We start from the raw sequence: 18,430 nt of genomic DNA, 5'->3' as shown, positions 1-18,430 counted from the left end.
ATTAACAGCGAGACCCTGGCACGCAGCGGGCATTTGCCCCGGCCCTCTGTGACCTGACGTTACAGGTGCCCCGTGCCACGGCAGGACCGCGGCGGGCCGGGGGCAGTCTGGGTGCCAGGGCTGCTGCAGGTTAATCCCTTGTCCTCGTTAACAGTGCACCTCCACTAGTGGAAGTTTACTGGTGAATCGCTTTGCCCTCTTGGGGGCTCAGGTAAGAAATTGCTGCTCCTTCACACACCCCCCGAGGAGACAGCACCTTGGACCATCTGCTTTCCCCACGGCTGCCTGGCACGCCGTGTCCTGGGAACTCAGAGACCTCCTGGTACATTCTGTGCTCCAGGCACAGCTCTGCCCAAAGCACCCCCTGGAGCTGCACATCACCGCGGCCTTGCTCTCCCACAGATGCCATACCAACTGCACCACAAGGGTCCCTTAGCAGAAGCACAACTAGAAAGCAATTCTAAACCTCACAAAGCCACAGAAATTATATTTAAATGAACAGGGAAGACAATGGCTGTCACCTGGATTGCTACACAGCACAGACAGGAGATGGTATCAGCATGTGACTTACTAAGACCGCAGACTGTTAACAAGTTTTAAAGAGGCTCTGATGCCAATGGCATAGAGAAAGGACCAAAGTAATGCCAAGTACAGACTACTAAGGAGGTGGCAGCTCAGAGGGGCATGCACAAATTAGAGAGAACAGTTAATGCCATGTTGGATGAAATGCTAGATTCTGAGTGGGTTCAGTGGGGGCGAGTGGAGTTGTCTGAATCCAGAAGAGGGGCTCCTGCCTAACAGGATACTTCCATGGTTTGAGATGCATTCTGGAGGTCGATTCCTTCTGGGGTTCCAGCACTTTCTTCACCGTGGTTGCTAGTGTGAGACCGGCTGCGGCTGCTCTCGCCAGAGCCCACGCTAGAGGAGGAGTGGGTACGGGAGCGCATCAGCCTGGTCATCGTCACCGCTGGCACTGCAAGGAAGAGAACACGTGGGCCTTAGAGGAGGAGGGAGTTCCTAGACCCAGTATCACAGTCACTCAGGTACGTGTCACTCCGGAAGAAAACTCGCTCTTCACTGCCAAAATTATTCTTTGCATGTCTAAAGCAAGATGTTTAAGGCCCAATTTCAAAAGGTCCAAGGTGAGCAAATGCCAGAAGTGTAACTGATCATTTGCGAGAGCAGTCGTGGGGAGTGGCTGTGCAAACCCAGGCAGCTGCTGTACAGATGACCTTTTGAAAGTCAGTCTCGTCACTCTAGAAAACCACAGAGCTGAAGGCATGCAACAGTCAACAGAACAGAAATGAAAGGTGAAAACCCGTGGCGCAGAGGCCGCACGAGGATCAGCCCAGCCCGCAGCAGGACATGCCAGACAGAGCAGTGCACCCGAGGGCTCATTCAGCTCAGCACACAGACTCGGGCGAGGCCGATGCAGTCGGAGGTACCTGGCTCAGTGCTTAGGTGGCTGAGCTGCACATAAGGGACTGGAAACATGAGACAAGGGAAGGGATGAATACAGGAGAGAGCCAATTAGTTGCGGTGTGTGACGAGCAACTGCACTGCTCCTGGGACCCCCAGCTACCTTCCCTTCCACTCCCAGCTCACACACTGTGCCAAAAGCTCCCAGAACCTGTGAACACGGCTGCTAGTGAGCATCTCGGGGAGATGCCAGGCTGACTCAAAAATCCATCAGGGCCAGATCTCTTCAGCACCTTTAGCTGGAGATGGCAGGGTACCTGGTGAGCCTGCCTCCCCACCACACACACCACAGCTGCTCAACAGAGATGCCATTTTCCTGTGGCAGGGGAACTGGGGTACACTCTGTGACGCCGGGTACAGAAGAGAAGTTCATGTCTTTCCTCGAGTTGATAGCATCAGATATCTGCTACAAGCCGCCTGCCAGGCATCAACTTCCAGATGCAGCGTCAGCACAGGCAGCTCCAACTGTTGTAGCCAATGTGCAGAAGGCACAGGAACAGCTGTGGAGGAACTGACTTGTGCGTCTCCAACGGCGAGCTGCTGACCTGCTTCTCTCCCCGAGGGCTGGCCTGGCTGGCTGAGCTCAGCAGTGCCAACACCACCTTGACCACAAACGTTGGGAAGACCACTCCGGTACTAGCTACTAATTCTGCAAGTAGAAAATTACCCTCTGTCCTTCCCCAGTGCTGCCCTATTTGCAAGATATTTGACCCTCAAAGTGCTGCAGAAGCCCTCACTCTGACAACAGCACTTGCTGGCTTTACTAACACCAGGAAGACAAGAGACACGAACACTGAAATGCTCTCAGGCTGTGAAGGAACCTTCTCACATGGCACCCTCCTCTGCAGCACCAGGCTCTTCTGGCCAGCCTTGGAGAACACAATTATCCTACCATGTTCCTGTCAACTACATACAGCTCTAAGACAGCTGCTTCTGAGCCCTGATGCCCGTGAGCTTGTCAAGAACTTCTGGCTGTGTGGAGAACATTGGGAGTATCACGATTGTCACGGTGGTCATCCTTAGTGGTTAACCAGCTATATGAACCAATCCTTCCCATACTTCCAGCTTTTGAAGGTCCATCATCCACGGAAGGGACCTCCTAGCCCTGGCCCCTGGCAGGCAAGACAGAGCTGTGCCAAGGTGTGTGCAATGAGGACAGAGTTACTTTGTGCACAGAGAAGCCCTTCTCCTGAAGCCCCCCAGTCTTTGGAGCAGCTGCCAGCCTGACACACACAGGAGACAATGTCTTCTGCCTCCAAGCAGGAGGAGGAAACCATAGGGCAGGATATGCACTGGATCAAAGTACAGCTCCCTGTGGGCTCCTCGGGTGTCTCTAAAGTCACCCAGCTCTGTCCTGCCATTAGATGGTTTCACCCTGTGGCATCGCTTACCCCTGGTGGGAGGCTGAAAGAACAGGTCTGTCTGAGGAGAAAGGAAATAGCCCTCATGCATCATCACAACTGTGAGGCTGTGCTGCTAACTCCTTCCCCTCCAGGCCACGGATGCACAGGACATCGTGGGGAGCACGCTCTTCTGCCCTGGCACAAAGACAGACTTACAGGGTTCTACCAACACCAAAAAGGAGTCACCACTCCAGCTGTGTGCAGATTAAAACACACATCAGGGAACAACATTGGTTTGCTAAGGCTTGTTAGCACACTAGCTGATTTTCCAGCGTGGATGGATCTCCTGGCAACCAGACTAACTCACGGGTGGGAACACAGATGGACCAGAAGGGTTGAGCTCCCTTCACAACAACCCCGCTCCAAAATAGAAAACTGTGTTTGCCACTTACTGTAGCCCATTCCCTGCACAAAGTACTTGAAGGCTTCAGTCAGCTTGCCAGGCTGTGGGAACAGAAAGCACGGTTTGAGCAAGAGCAGAGCTAGGGGCTCTGGACAACCCAAACACCACGGGAGAGCGGGGTGGCATTTCTCACCTGGACCACCTGGGGCAGGCCCCCGCAGTCGGCCATCTGCAAGGAAGCAGAAGGGAGGTTGGGTTGTCCTTCCCAGCCCAGGAGGGCCACCTCAGAACCATGCCAGCACTTCCCACCCCGCCAGGGCTGGTGGCACCAGGCTGCAGTGCTACATGAGGCACATTGCTTCCATCCTGTCTCTGAAGCTGAAGCAAGGCCTGGTGACACATCTTCCAGGTGCCTGTTGCTGAAAGAACCCAGCACCCTGGGGGCTGCATTACCAAGCAATGCCAGGCCATACTCTAGAAGCCCAGCAGCAACCCTCCACCGACCAGGCTCCTCCTGCCATTCTTCCTAAACCTGTCACTTCTACACAGCAGCTGTCTGGCACACTACAAAGCTGTAGGTGAGGATGGGAAGGACTGGTATAAAGCCAGAAAACAGTGACATTGGTGCTGGCAGGGAGCACAGTAGAGGCAGGAGACCTCTGCTAACTCTCAGCAGGTCTTCCCTGCTGGCTGAAGATAATAGAGAAGTGGCCATAAAGCAAGGATTCAGGGACTCCCTGACAAACTCTTCTCTCCCCAGTCTGGCTCCACACAGGACAGAACACAGCCCCGAATGACTGCCCACAAACGTCTTAAAGCCCAGTGTATGGAAGGCAAAAAACCTAAGTGGGCATGTCCTCAGCAAAGATAATGACTTTGTGCAGGCTGGAATGACTGTGGAGTGGCTCTCACCTTCAGAAGCGTAGTTTTGGTTGGGTCAAGACGTGAATTGCATTCAACCTGAAACAGAAGGAGAAAGAGGGACAAGACGTCACACAGAAAAACTGACGAGTTAGATGCAAAACACAAGGGCAGCTGCACCAGAGGTTGTGCCTGTCTTCAGCAATGGGACCTTCTCTGGGGTCGTGACGGGCCGAGCAAGAGAGCAGAGAGCCCACAGGAAAAGAACCACGAGTGGACGAGGCAGGGAGGAGAGGTGGGTGTTCCCTACCAGGGGGACCTTGTGGCAACAGAATGTCACTGCTCTGAGACACGGCCGTTAACAGAAGTCATCCCCTGGTTTTGGGGATGCACCATGAAATGCTGGAGCACCTTCTGGGCTCTGACAGCAAGAATGGGAGGGAAAGAAACTTCTGTGCAGTGCAGCACAGAGGGAGACCACTCAATTCCCTGGGCAGACAGGGCAGCCACAGTCACCTCTTCTCTGCGAGGCTGCTGCAAAAAGAGAACATGTGTGGCCCTATAGGAAAAGCAACCCCAGGAGTGGAGATAATCATGAACTGGGAACTTGGGCAGCCAGACAAGCCAGCCAAGATCCAGAATGCTCTATCCTGTCCCCCAGCTGTGGCTGGGAAGCAGCAAGAGTCCTCAAGGACAGTATCTCGCCAAAGTCAGAACTTGAACAACGTCTCAGACTTCAAGACCAAACAGATGAAAGGTGACAACCCGAAAAGAACCCTGCAGGAGTTCCCCATGCACAGCTCCTAGGTCCAAGTTACTGCTTTAGGAGACTAAAGTTTTCACTCTTCCACAGTTTCTTAAGACAACTGTTGTTAAGACAACAAACCCCTGTCTGCTCACAATCACTGGCTGAAGGGAGGGAGCAACATCCACCACAACCACACTGCACTGTGCCATGCCCCATTTATAGCTGTGCTGGGAGGGAAGTGGGTTATAGGTGTCTGCAGAGAACAACAGGAAGGGGTTGCTTCTAACTGTTGCCTTCCCTGTGATGCAGTGCTTCTGCTCCCCACTACAGGAACTGCAGTCACACTGCTTATTTTTAAACCCTAGGTAGCCTCAAGTACCACAGCAAGAGAACAGTAACTCACAACTTGAGCTGAACTCCAGGCAGCAGGTTGGCAGAGCTCAGGGAAAGGCACAAGTTCCTGAGAAGAGTCCTCTGCATCCCTTGTCAAGCAAGGTGCTTGAGCACAATGACTCTTATTTGGATCTTGCCATCCTCAGCTTAGAGCTGCCCTGCAGGGCCATGACATCTCCCGAGCCTCGGCTGTCACATGAGGGGCTCAGAGGTCTCTGACAGCCTCCCCCAGCTGACAGGCTGGGGCACTAGAAAAGAGCTTGGCACAAAAAGCCACTTTCTGGATCTAGTTCTGGGGAGGGCAGAAGCACTGCTGGGCGAGGCAGGTCTGCTAAGTGATTTGTGGGGCCAGTGTCACGAGAGGGGAGTTCACGCGTACGTACCACTGCTTCCACGGCGGGCGAGTTGTCACCAACCACCAGCAGGACAGGGCACCTGGTCAAAACCCAAAGCAGGAATGTTACTCGCAGTGCATCGAGGGCATTTCTCAGAAGGTTGATTGAGTTCTGTGAACCAACAGCCTCATGAAAGGTTAACAGCGCTCAGCCAAGTCCCCACCTGCCACCGTATCATGGTGTTTTGTTGCACCAGAGCATCCTCTGGGCCCTGCACACGCACCCCTACTGTCCCCTCACCCACACCGACTGCCAGTGCTGTGCACACATGTTAAAAGATGTGCCTTGGGCTGGGAGAAGCACTGTCCCAGGCTGCAAAAGGGAGCGAGCTCTCTGAAATCAATGTCTGTTGGGAATTTAAGAATTATCCCATGCAACAGAGTTTAGTGCTTCTGAGGCTGGCTGCCGCTCAGCACCATATCCTGGTTTGGATTTTAGAAAGAAACACAAATGATGTTGAGGAACATATTAAAAAATGTCACAATATCAAAGCCTCTGTTGGCAAATCTGTGCTTTCATATCCATTTTTGCATGTACTGTACTTCCAAAAGAATGATTAACATTCAAGGTGTAGAACACACAGGAGGTCACTGGCCAAGTGGCCATGAACTTACACTGTTCATTCACAGACCAAGTTCAGAAACGGGTGGTTAGAGGCCCCGCCACCTCTGTGTGTTGACTAGATGACAAAAAGTAAGACTGGAGAGGCTGTGAGGCACAAACCTCAGCACCAGTGGAGTACCTCTAAGGAGACAGGGGATCTATATGCAAGTCAATGTGGCAGAGATCCACACTTCCACAAGAAGTATTCTAAGGGTCTGCAGATCCCTGTGAGTCACCTGAACGGACACCCAGTGCTCTGTGGCTTACAGCTGCCTGCATGAGACAGCAGCACGACTGGCCTTGCCTGGGGACCAGGCAGGGAAACACACCTCTCTTGGGTGAGCCACCATGTAGAGGGTTTGGCTGTGGATGCCCAAAACATTCCTGGGACTGGCGCGAGCAGAGTCCATACAGCTCCCAAGGAGCCAGAGCAGAGTGTGGGCAGCAGTCTCTGGCCCAGCACAGGCACCCTCCCTCAGCACTGCAGTTTGCAGTCTCCACGTGCCTTACGCATTGGAGATAATCTGCCCCTTCTGCTTTCTTGCTTTGAACCTGAAAATTTCCATATGCTTCCCTGTGCTGATGTTTTGCCAATGACTAGGCCTAGCATGAATGACACAGCCAGCAGAAAGACAAACCAGTAACTGGACTGTATTGAGTACAGAAAAGTCATTGCATGAATAATCGCCGGAGGTACAGATCAGTCAATCAGTTCACACACAACTGACATCACCTCCAACGACCCCAACAACGACACCGCACGGCCCACAATGGGCAGAACAAACAAGGAACCAAAGTCTCCCATAGGTGGGATGGGAGACAACCAAGCCAGCAAGTTAATCACATAAGATAAAGACAGACACATATTTCTCTCCCCTAGCCGACATTTGCAAAGGTCCAAGCTGACCAGGGCCCAGCCCCAGGAGAGTCAGGAGATCCTTCCCCAACCAGGCAGCTCTGTGAAATGCATCCACCCCACAGACAGACACTCCTCCCTTCCTGCAAGTGGTCCCAGCTTTTATCCCCCAGCAGAGCCCTGACCTTTGTCAGCTCCCTGCGGGACCCCTGGGGCTCATTTCCCTTCTGGCTCTCCCTGCAGGGCCGGCCGCACCCTGGGGGGAAGCTCTAAGGCAAACTCACCCCTCTGGATGAAGGGCTGTGGGGATCACCCATATGGCAACCTTAATTCGGGGTTCAAACCCCAGCATTTCTACTGATTATTGCTAGTTCTCCAGTGCCCGTCCCTTCCCAGCTGTACCCTGCACAGAGCATCCCTCCCCAGATGAAAGAGCCACTGCCAGGGTGGGGGAACACCTCTGCATCCTCTGCGTTCAGAGCCCACTGCTGTCTCTGGGAGAATTCTGCACGTCACTTTTTTCAGCAAGGTGGGGGAGGGCAGCCAGTGGCCACAAACAAAAACCTGCCTCTCTAATTTGTCATGCGAAACAATCACACTAAGAGGTCAGCAAATAATGTGACTGCTGGATGGATACACTTATACCTCTAACCCTGCCTTCTGGAGGATCTCGGGGTGTTCTCAACGAAAGGACTTACAGACACCACTTGTCTGCCCTGTCCTAGCTGACAGGGTGTGTCTGCACCACAGCCTGGGACTGTCTTAACAGTCTGCCCAGCACTTGGGCTTGTGGGGTTCTTGCTGAGAAGCAGCAACAACTTTTCTGCTGAAGGGACTGCACAGCAACTGATGGAGACAGGCTGGTTCAGAGCAACTTACTTGAGTGTTTTTGCAGTATTTTCGTTGACGCCAAGAACTGGTCTCTCAATTTCCAAGTCTCTACGACTGCAAGGCAAACCAGAACAATTCACATCAGCAGAGGAAACTGGCTGTTGTGTACAACCAGGAGTGCTGGCTCCAGCACTCAGGCAACAGGTTATTGCTCCCTGTGTCATGCCAGGAGCAGGAGCCACAGCAGTCACTGCCAGAAAACAGGATCTGTGCTTTCATGGCAAGCTTGTGGTGTGGCTAGAGAGGTGGCCTCCTGAGGTGTGAGAGGGTCATCTGGGCACAAGGGCTGAGCTTGGCTCAGGACAACAGCTGAACACTAGGCTTAGGACAGAGGTCATACGACAATATATGCAACAGAATAATACATATGGCAAAAAGTCTCCCGAGCAGGGAAGCTATGGGAGCAGTCTAGTGGGCAAAGAGGTATCCTGTACCTGTTGTAGGAGGTGAGGAACAGCTGCAGGTTATCTTGGTTAATGTCCTGAGCAATATGAAGCCTGTATGTTTGGATCAAATCTAGATTTGCCTGCAGTTCCTCCTGTACAAAAGCAGAAGAATTGAAAGACAGGGAACATCATCTTTTTCACCAGGAAAGAAACAATACCCACAAAAATACTGATGGACTGCACTGCCTCCATACACAGCACTCCCTGTGAGCACAGGGCAGCCACTCCAGGCTGCGTTAGTACCTAGGCTATGTGAAATGCTTCTGTGACATGGCTGTTGGGTGCCATGCTTTGCTGTTGTGATTATGTTTCTACAAGTGGCAGCACACACTGCTGCAGGAGTACAAAAATATCTTGGGAGGGGCTACATTAGCTCCTCGGCCTCAGTAGTGCTTATACAGATAGAAATCACTTTGGCTAAGAAGGTCCTCTGCTTATGCTGAATGTTAAAGGAGCAAAGCTTTAGAATCACAGAATCATAGAATAGTTTTGGTTGGAAATGACCTTTAAGATCATTGAGTCCAACCACTAAACTAACATTGTCAAGTCCACTGCTAAACCATGCCTCTCAGTCCCTCATCTACCCATCTTTTAAATACCTCCAGGGATGGGGACTCCACCACTGCCCTGGGCACCTTGTTCCAGCACTTGATAACCTTTTCAGAGAAGTTTTTCCTCATGTCCAACCTAAAGCTCCCCTGGAGCAACTTAAGGCCGTTTCTTCTTGCCCTATCACTCGCTCTTGGGGAGAAGAGACCGACCCCCACCTGGCTCCAGCCTCCTTTCAGGGAGTTGTCAAGAGTGAGAAAGTCTCCTCTGAGCCTTCTTTTCTCCAGGCTCAACACCCCCAGGTCCCTCAGCTGGTCCTCATAAGACTTGTGCTCTAGGCCCTTCTTAGGTAAGTCCCACGACTGGGACCAATGGAAAATCTAATCCCAACAGCCAGTGCTATGAAGAAACTGCATTCTGATGGCAGCTGGCGAGAGACAGAAAAGAGAATGCAAGGAAGCACTACAGATAATGAAGGGCACTACAGATAATAAAGCAGGGAGAGAACAGCATGTGCTCTAAGCAGGAGGAAGCCACACAACTGCTTCCAGTGCTGAGTATGTTGTCACACCAGTGCTTCAGGTCAGAGACTTGTCTGCTGCATGTCATGTACAGTGTGCACAGGGCACAGGCCCCTCCTGCTGCCCAGTAAGCTTGCTGGCTGGGAGGAAGCAAATCCCAAACGGAAGGCACTGCTGCATCCAAAGTTTTCAGGAGGGGCTGGTTTGCCTCTGCTGAAGCTGAAGAAGCTAAAGAGCAGAAAGCACCAGTTCAACACCTGGCCACACACAATATCCTGCTGTCAACTCCCAGCTGATCTGTGCCCTACCCACAGCCTAAAAGCTTCCACGCTGGCTACAGAGAACCAGTTGCCACTTGTTTCTGCAGGCAGTTGCTTGGGTGCCACAAAGACCTATGTTCTAGCATCAGTGAGTGGGCCACTCCATGTCTGGAGACAGCTAGGGTGAGTGTGAGGATGCACGTGCTCCCCGCAGCGTGCAAAGCCCTGACGCCAGCGTGACGCCCAGAGAAGACAGTATTATCTGCAACAGTCCTTACTGGATGGAAACTTCAGCGCAGGAATGTACATATAGCTCCACGGACAGTTGTGTGGGCAACATTAGCACCTGCTGGGTACTTACATGGCCAAAATGATGCGCCAAGACAATATCCACTATGTTGGTTGTCCAGCCTGAAAACTGAAGAGCAACCATGAATGAGGAGGAGGAGGGAGGGTAACTGGAAAATGCAGTTTCATCACAAATTTCAAAGTGGCACATCTGAGTGAAGAAAATAACAAGTAAACTACTCAAGCAATGTAAGAAACAAATGCCTGAAGCTTGGGGTGGGTGTGCAAGGCTCCAAAGAAGTCTGTGCACACATAACACGCAGCTCTCGAGAAACCTGGGACTCTGAGTAACTGCAAGTGGCCAGAATAACACAATAATTAAAAGCTCCAGTTATCCTCAGCCAAGTGAAGCCTGCAAGCAGGAGTACAGATCAGAGGAAAGCCGAGCGCTCAACAGCTGCTCAGCTCCAGGCTCTTTATCAGGGTTTCTCTCTCACACAGGATCACACCCCAGCCTGCTCCTGTGGTGGAGGCTGTACCACACCCAGACTGGGAGCCCAGTTGGGGCAGAAACGGGACTGTGCAGTCTCTGCCATAAACCAACAAACTCCTGTGTGCTGCCCTTTTCCTTCTTACTCTCCACACTGTTCATGAAGCACTGTGGAGAAGGGACATGCAGGGGAAGGAGAGCCTCACCTTGGATGCTGCCCAGTCAATCCAGCCCTTCGCACATGGATCAACATTAATGAGAACGAGTCCCTCCACCAGGTCGGAGTGGCTGAGCTGTGAGGAGAGAGCACAGGTACACTCAGGAGGATGATTCAGCCCACACGTTGGTCAATGCAGGCACAGCAGCCAGCAAGCTTCTTGCAAAAGGAAGACAGAGCAAAATGAAGGCCAAGTGGAGAGGTCCTTCTGTGCCAGGCAGCCAGTGGCCTTCTCAGAGCCTGCCCCAAAGCTGGCTCCAGCCAGACCTTACTCGATGCAGTGGTTGGCACTGAGGGACCGACTGCTCACCCAGCACCCTCAGCCCCAGCAGAGACCTGGGGAGCCCCAGCTGCAGGGTTGCCAGGTACACAGGGCTCCCCAGGGAGCACCCCCACTGCCCTCCCAGCCCACAGACACCCCTTCCCCTGCTCCAGTCTGACATCCCCAGCACCCAGCAGTCTGACCTCGGGGCGAGCACGGGTGCAGAATACTTTGAGAACTGCTGCAGACACAAACCCAGCAATCTAACACAGCCAGAGAACTTTGAGATCTAGGCTCACACCAAGGCTGAAATTTTACAGCAGCTCTTCTGCTCCATTGTACAGATTAGCATGGGTCATCAGAAGGAATAGCAGGAAACCATTTGGCACCCAGGCGGCATGGCAAAGGCTTTCTGGCACTTCACAGAGCTGAGGACAAAGGCTCATATGTGTGACTTTCTCTAGCAAGACTGAAAACTACACAAGCTACACAAGGCAGGGAACAGCAAACGCCTCACACTGCCCCAGCATAGCCCTGACTGGGGGAAATGGGAAGCAGAGGATTTCTGTAGGATGGGCAGCTGCATGATGAAGTGGCTTTAAAAAGCAATAATGGCCTAAATCATCATCAGCTCTCTGCACTCAATACTTAGAATGTCAGATTCCTGTAGTACTTTTTTTAACACCGTCTCTGAAAGACTCAGGCAAGTTCTTGGGCTGCTGAATGATGGCCACTGATTCCACATGCTTATAAACACTCCACTAGAGAGAAACGTAGAAGAACCAACATAGACCTCACACTCTTGTCAAAGGGTGGAGTGCAAAATTTCCTTCCTTCCAGAGAAGAAGCACATTCCTCATCAGCAGTGGTTCACAGCACATCACCAAACCAATCGTCTGGTGCCACAAGCACTAGAAAGAGCATACAGTAATGCAGCCAGTCTTTGAGAAGCCAGAGGCTGGACACTCCTAGCAGCCAGGATGGGCCCTGCTGACTCGGAGACACCACATTACAAGCTTTCCATGTCTGGCATAGCTTCAGACTAACTTGGGCTGCTCCAGTGTAACCATCTGGATGCGGAGTAGCTCTCACAGGGCTCCCTGCAGGCCTGCTGTAATTACTGACTGCTACTTTCTCCGTGCCCACAGACGGTCTCTTTGATTGGTGGCAGATCACAGCTCAGACAAGTCACAGGGAAATGAAGAGATACTTACTGCACACCTGCTGAGGACGTAAGCGCCAGCTCCCAGTCCAATCCCAATGAAGCTTTTTAGGCTGAAATACAGGCATGTCACAATTAGCAGGGCAAACTTAAGCTCACAGTCGAAGCATCCCTAGAGGAAGAGCCTTTCCACTCTCTGCATACAGCTGTTCACTTATGGCTCATAGCCAAAATGATTCAGGAATGATGCAGCAGCCATAAATTGTCTCGTGGCAGACAGTGTTCCCAGAACAAGAACCAGACATGGTTACACAGGTCAGGAGATGCTCAGGCCTCCTGGGACAACTCTGTGAGCATATCAGATGTTGCAAGCAGAGACAGAGGTAGGTGCTGGAATGGCTGGCTCACCCCGTTTCCTTTCAGAGACTTACTTCAGGTGTGTCAGAACAGCAGGCAGCATTTCAGCTAGTTCATCCATACTGGGATACTGGTACCTGGAAACCAAAAGAGACTGAAATCAAAGCACCTCCAAATCCTGCTCGACAGAAGCTACCTTCCAGTTCTGCCCAAGGCAGGAGAGACAAGGAACATCTGACAGGTGTGTGCACAGGTGATTATTTTGCAACAATACTGTACATCGCAGCCAACTGCATGGATTCAGAGCAAGACTAACACAGAGCTGTGCTTTTTTGGGGCAGTCAGACTTGTGTGGGAGGATGGACAGACAGAGCAAGGAACACCAGCTAGACTGCGGTATGCTGGGCTCACACTCAAGTCAGAAAGCTGGTACCAGCACTCAGAACTGGTGAGGGTTTTACCCAGGCCTCAGTAACAGGAGAGCTGCCTGAATGCCCCTTGGGAAGCCTCCTCATCTTCCCATTTTCTCTGCTCCTGAAAGCTGCCTCCCACTACACTCACCCCAGCAGTGCCAGCTGGCTTAAGCTGGTTGCTGCCTCAGTCCAGACCACATCTGGAACAACAAGAGTCTCTGCAGAGCTCTTACCCGGATGGGAATGGGGGTGCTCCTTCCTGCTGGCCTGGTGCATCCACGTGGCACACGGCGAAGTGCTGAGTGATCTCTTGCATGTCTTCAAAGTTAAAGAACGTGTTAAAACAAGATTTGTCTACAACAAGAAGAAGAAGAAATGAGACATTTCCCGAAGCTTGATTAGGATCCACCCTCCAAACACTGCGGCACAGAGCTGCACGTGCCCAGCTCCCCTGCTGAGCCTGTGGGCAGCGGGTGCTGGGTCCTGGCACAGAACCAGCCGTGGCTAGGCTGGGGCCAGGCAGGCAAGTGCCAGCCCAGCACTGAGGCCTGCAGCACCTGGTGCCCACAGGGCACACTGGGGAGCACTGGCTGAGCCTAACAGGACACGCTGGGTGGGGAGAGCAACCGAGCCCGTTAGAAACGTTACACTGCTTCTGCAGCCCTGTGTCAGGACCTGCTCACCTGCCCAGCACCCAGGGAACGGGTGCCCATGGCAGCTCTGCCACAGAGCAGCAGGTCAGCTAGAGCACTGTGGTGTGGTGGGTGCACCCATTCCCAGCTTTCACACCAGTGCTACCTTTCGAGGGCAGCTGGAATGGACAGGGGTGTGCCACATGCTCTCTCTCCTGCAGACCCTTTCACCCTGGAATGAGCTGTCTCATCTCAGCTCTAGGCCAGTCCTGCTGGTCCTCACACGAAACCAAATACCACAAACAACCAATTTCCAGGGTCCTGTGAATGCAGGGGCTTACGGTTGAGGCCAATGTCATGGTATGTGAGGATGACAGGTCTGTTCCCCTTGGGTGTGCCCCGCATGGTGACATGGACCACTCCAAAAGCTGTCTCAATGTCATGTTCCTGCAGAGAGAGAAGAAGGAGCCTCAGTGTTACGTGTGCTGCCTGCACTACAGGGAACCCTAACTGAGGGCCCACAGCAAGGGCTCATCCACACTAACACTGCTCTCCTATCCACAGGTGGTGGCTCAGTCCAGCTCTTGCAACTTGCATCCCTGTCAAATCTTTCTCTCCAACCACTGCCAAAAGCAAGTTGCTTTTGTACAGAAGTGTGAAGGGTCTGAGGCCATGTCTTCCCGTAATCAAGATCTCATTCCAGTGGTCTTTGGTGATTGGTGATTTGCTGCACTGTAGCAGAAGGCAGGTATCACGTGTCCATCTGTCTCTAGGGGTTCATGGCATCACAAATGCAGCTTCTCCTCCACAGCCAAGTCTTTGCTCCCAAGCTGGCATCTCCCTACCTCCAATCCATCAGCCCATGAGCCTCTTTTCAGTGTCTCCAACTCACAACCCTGGGAAAGTCCTGTCCACAGGCAAGCTAATGTGAGGGGACACAGCTATGTCTGAGAGGCTGGTGGCAGCCCCAGCCCCTGGGGACCATGTACCAGAGCATTTTGGGAATGGCATGACAACACACAGAGCAGGCAGATGGCTGGGTCAGCAGAGAGACCTAAGCTCTGTATTCCATCCACTGGCTGCCTGGGAGGTTGTACCCGTCCACAGAGCAGCAGGTGGCAGCTCTTCCTTTCAACACCATTAAAAATGAGAGATGCAGATCCACACGTACCTCCTCTCCCAGGCTGCCTGTCTACTGCAGCCCCACCCTGGCCATGAGCCCATCGGATCTTGAGCACACTGCTGCATTAACGTTAGCTGACCTGCCACCCCAGGGAGAGCTGAGCACTAGGCCTTAACCAAACACTCTTCTACCCTCCTACCAGGTTTGGTAATGTGACAGTAAAACATCCTTAGGCTCCTCCAGCAGCTGGCACAGATACAGGAGATTATGCTGCTTTCAAGCTGGGTATCAGTGGAGCACTTTCGTGACCTGCTTCATGACTATTTGGCAGCAAAAGCATATGCCTTTTCCCAAGCAAAATATTGAGAGCTTTTTGCCCTATGCCTTGCACAAGAGAGCAAGAGGACCACGAGGCCTCTGGGTACCTCCCCAATACTTGTCCAGTGCAGAAACAGAAGCCACAACCTCATGATGATGGACACAGAAGGGCTGACAAAGTTGTCTGAGTTTAACTAAAATAGCTGCAAACATAGTTAGACAAACACTGATCTGGGTAACTACAGACTCTGTAGTCCTATGATTCTCTGTGATTCTAGGAGACTCTGAAAAAGCTGTGTAGAGGGCAGTGAGGCTGGGCACACAACATCACCTCCAAGTCCTTTCCCTCATCTACAGAAATCAGATGCATTCTCTGAGTTACAGACACTGTAGAAAGCACCAAATATTTTCTTGATATTAAAAAAAATCTGCTTAGGGAATAGCCTCATGGTTCAGCCTGAAGGCAGGACATTACAGCCTCAAAAATATTTCTCACTAGTTTAAAAAAAGTATGTGAATTATTTTTTTAGACAGCAATTTCCACCTACCTGAAAGTGTTAGACTAAATACAGGACAGGTGAGAGGTCCTGGCTTGCAGCATGTCAGAAATTCACCTCACCTCCCTGGGCAATCCCAAAGGCTGGCTGTGGGCCAGACATTTAGTTCTTGCAGTGAAGGATCCTCCTCCCCTCAGCTGTACTTCTTTTCAGGGGCTCCAAAGGCTTTCTTCTTGCCCCAGCCTGGCAACAGGCCCAAGTTGCCACAGTCAAATAACTTCAGGTAGTCTGAAGTTTTCTCCAGCTCGGCTTTGAAGGAAAATAAGACACCCCTGACTGCCCTCATCCTCAGAAATGGGTTTTACTCACACGCAGCTGTTGGGCTGTGCAGGTGGAGAAGCTGGAGTCCCTACAAAGCAGCAGTGACCTGCTGCAGTAGAGGCAGGCAAGAGAACAGTGCAGGTGAGGTTACCCAGCCTGGCCTCCCCTGGCTCCGTGCTCCTTAGGAGGGGACTGTGGGCCAGGACAGGAGGGAAATGACTGGTCTGCATGTGCAAAGCAAGCCTGGGTCCACACAGAAGAACCACCTGCCCTTGCAGCAAGGGTGCAAAAGGAGAAGCCCAGGGAGCAGTCTCTGTCTCCTGAGGCTCTGAAAACCACCAGGCTCTACCCCCTGCCCACCTTCTTGGCTCTCTGGGCTGCTCTGCTAAGCTGGGCAAAGCCCTGTTCTATACTCCAGCAGGATGTCTTCTGCAGCTGTACTGGCCTTCACTTGAGTGTTCTCCAAGTCTGCAGGTGTTAACAAGTCCTTTAACAAAAGCACCAACTTTTGGGTGCTGCCATGGTGGTGGTGGGCAGCAAAGGGAAGAGCCCAGCGAGCACCAGACCCCACCAAACCCCTGGCTGCAGCTCCCCACCCACCTGAGCTGACCAAGCAGCTGGCTGCTGCTAAAAGCAGCCCTCTGCCAGCTCTGGCAGCTCTTGGTCTCTTCTACAAGCAGCTTTAATTCACTGATCTGGCAGGAAACTATCCAACTGCCTTTTATTTTTCTTTACTCTTACTTTGTTTGATTTCTGCCAAGTCGGTGGGTTAAGAAGCTCACAGAGGGGTCTGGCGCATGGGGTGGTAGAAGAAATAACCCTGCCCCGAGCACAAGGCCAGTTGAACTGACTCATGTCTCATGAAACTGCACCTCCAGAGGACTTGGGAGGATTTTACAAGCAGCAGCAAAAGGTCATTGATCAAACGGAAGCACAAAACCCAAACTGAGCCAACAATGAGAAAAGCACAGAAATCAACAAAAGAGATGATGATACTAAAAAATGTCAGCAACACAGACTTTTCTGGAATTACATTAAAACTTACTGCTAAGGTCACAATTCCACTACGTCAATACTGGACAAGGTACTAGAAACAGAAACACCCCCTTCTCCTGAAAGCTTCTGTTCAAGCACCTAAACGTGCTTCCTATTGCAACATGTTGCGTTTTGTTTTCCGATGCTAAACTTGAGTCCTAACTCTCTAGGAGGAAAGGAAAAGAATTTCCTTGACCTGAAAATGAATACTCTATACTCAACTTTGCTACTGCTTCAGTCACATTAGTGATTCAGATACAGCAAACGTCCACTGAACATGGAAGTGACTTCAGAAATCCCATATTTAACAAATCTCAGCAAATAGCTCTTAAGAAAAATTAAGATGCTAAATCTGCAAACTTCTTTCTCCTCACTGTACGGTGACAAAGCCTTAGACAGGGAGTGATTAAGGTTGTTTCTTTTTACTCTTGCTAGTTCCTAGGCAAGTTGGAAATCCTTCTCCTTTTCAAGATTACCTGAAGACCAAGTTTCATCCCTAGCTTCCCTGCGAGTAATTCTATGTTTATTTTCCCAGTGAACTTTATTTTCTTTCAAACTTTGTCCTGTAGCTTTAGGGCTTTTATCTTGACCTACGATTGCAAAAGACCAAGACACTTTCAGACGTCACATAATTACAGCACACATGACTTCCCTGTTACCTGCTTTTCCCCAGAAAGGCACCCTCCCACCCATCAAAGGCAAAGCACAGCGTGAGACAGACACTCAGTACAGAGCTTAGGTTTTATGCTTAGGATGGCAATGACAATCCCTACACTTACAAGATAAAACTGCTCTTTGAAATGGCCAATAAAAAGTTATTGCATTGCATCATTACTGGTTTATTACTCTTCCAAACATGGAGCAGATAACCCAGTCACAGCGGGTAGCAGGGTACTTGGTGAGAGGGCAGCAGCCGTGGAAGCTGCACCCTCTGCCCTTGCCAAACACACCTTCTTCACATGCTTCTTGTAGACAGGCACGGCCTGTGTCACGCTGTCTCCACAACCACAGCCCACCTCTAGTTCTGCAGGTAACCTCCTGGTATTTGCGCACTGCTCACACAGAAATGCCTCGTTGGAAGGTATCAGACACTTGTCCTCGTCACTTCTCAGGCTCTGTGTCTGGTCTCTGTTCAGGCCAGGTCTGATGCATCGCAGCAGAGGAGCTTGAACAGAGGTTCAGGGATTGCTGCCTTGCAGCTGTCCAGCTGTGGTCTGAACACTGAGCTGGTTCACAGTGCATGGGAGCAGTGGTAGGAGAAGGCAGGTGGAAAAGACATGGCCAGGAGACAGCCAGATGTTAAACACTGTGCAGTACCCAAAATAAGGGAGATGAATCCAGAAGATGATGATCTGCACTTGAGTTCTGAAAAGCTTGATAAAAATTTTGTTTTCACTTAGGGACTGGAAACTTCAGAGGTTTCTCTGGAGAGATTTGATCTTCTGCCCTTATTTGTTCGATAGGTAAAAAACCAAACAGCAGCCACAGCCCCCCTGCTGCAAATGGAAACTGCACCCCAGCGGCAGGCCGCTCGCCCTGCCCACGGCACCGCGCCTCTGACACAGCG

General features: G+C 51.6%; 1 protein-coding gene across 1 annotated transcript; it reads right to left on the bottom strand.

Moving 5' to 3' along the window:
• Positions 1-794: 794 nt before the first annotated feature.
• NDRG3 (NDRG family member 3) lies at positions 795-14,055 on the bottom strand. The gene is made up of 13 exons (XM_008940664.1): positions 13,911-14,055; positions 13,171-13,291; positions 12,599-12,661; positions 12,220-12,280; positions 10,733-10,819; positions 10,110-10,166; positions 8,407-8,510; positions 7,961-8,026; positions 5,611-5,662; positions 4,138-4,185; positions 3,419-3,454; positions 3,275-3,326; positions 795-973 (listed from the first exon to the last, which is right to left on the bottom strand). The coding sequence occupies exons 1-13, from the start codon at positions 13,972-13,974 to the stop codon at positions 795-797; spliced, it is 990 nt and encodes a 329-aa protein (XP_008938912.1). The 5' UTR covers positions 13,975-14,055.
• Between the last annotated feature and the right edge of the window lie 4,375 nt (positions 14,056-18,430).

This window comes from Merops nubicus, unplaced genomic scaffold (assembly GCF_000691845.1).
Source record: "Merops nubicus isolate BGI_N331 unplaced genomic scaffold, ASM69184v1 scaffold44175, whole genome shotgun sequence".
NCBI lineage: Eukaryota > Metazoa > Chordata > Aves > Coraciiformes > Meropidae > Merops > Merops nubicus.
This window is presented reverse-complemented; position numbering and strand designations above follow the sequence as displayed.

Bases quoted from the DNA above. Each gene is read 5' to 3' on its own strand.
- NDRG3 (XM_008940664.1), bottom strand. From the start codon at position 13,974: ATGCGGGGCACACCCAAGGGGAACAGACCTGTCATCCTCACATACCAT. The intron at 12,662-13,170 runs GTAAGAGCTCTG...TTTGGTTTCCAG, and splicing joins GCACCCCCATTCCCATCCGG to GTACCAGTATCCCAGTATGG. The intron at 974-3,274 runs GTAAGTGGCAAA...TCTTCCTTGCAG, and splicing joins TGTGCAGGGAATGGGCTACA to TGCCAGCGGTGACGATGACC.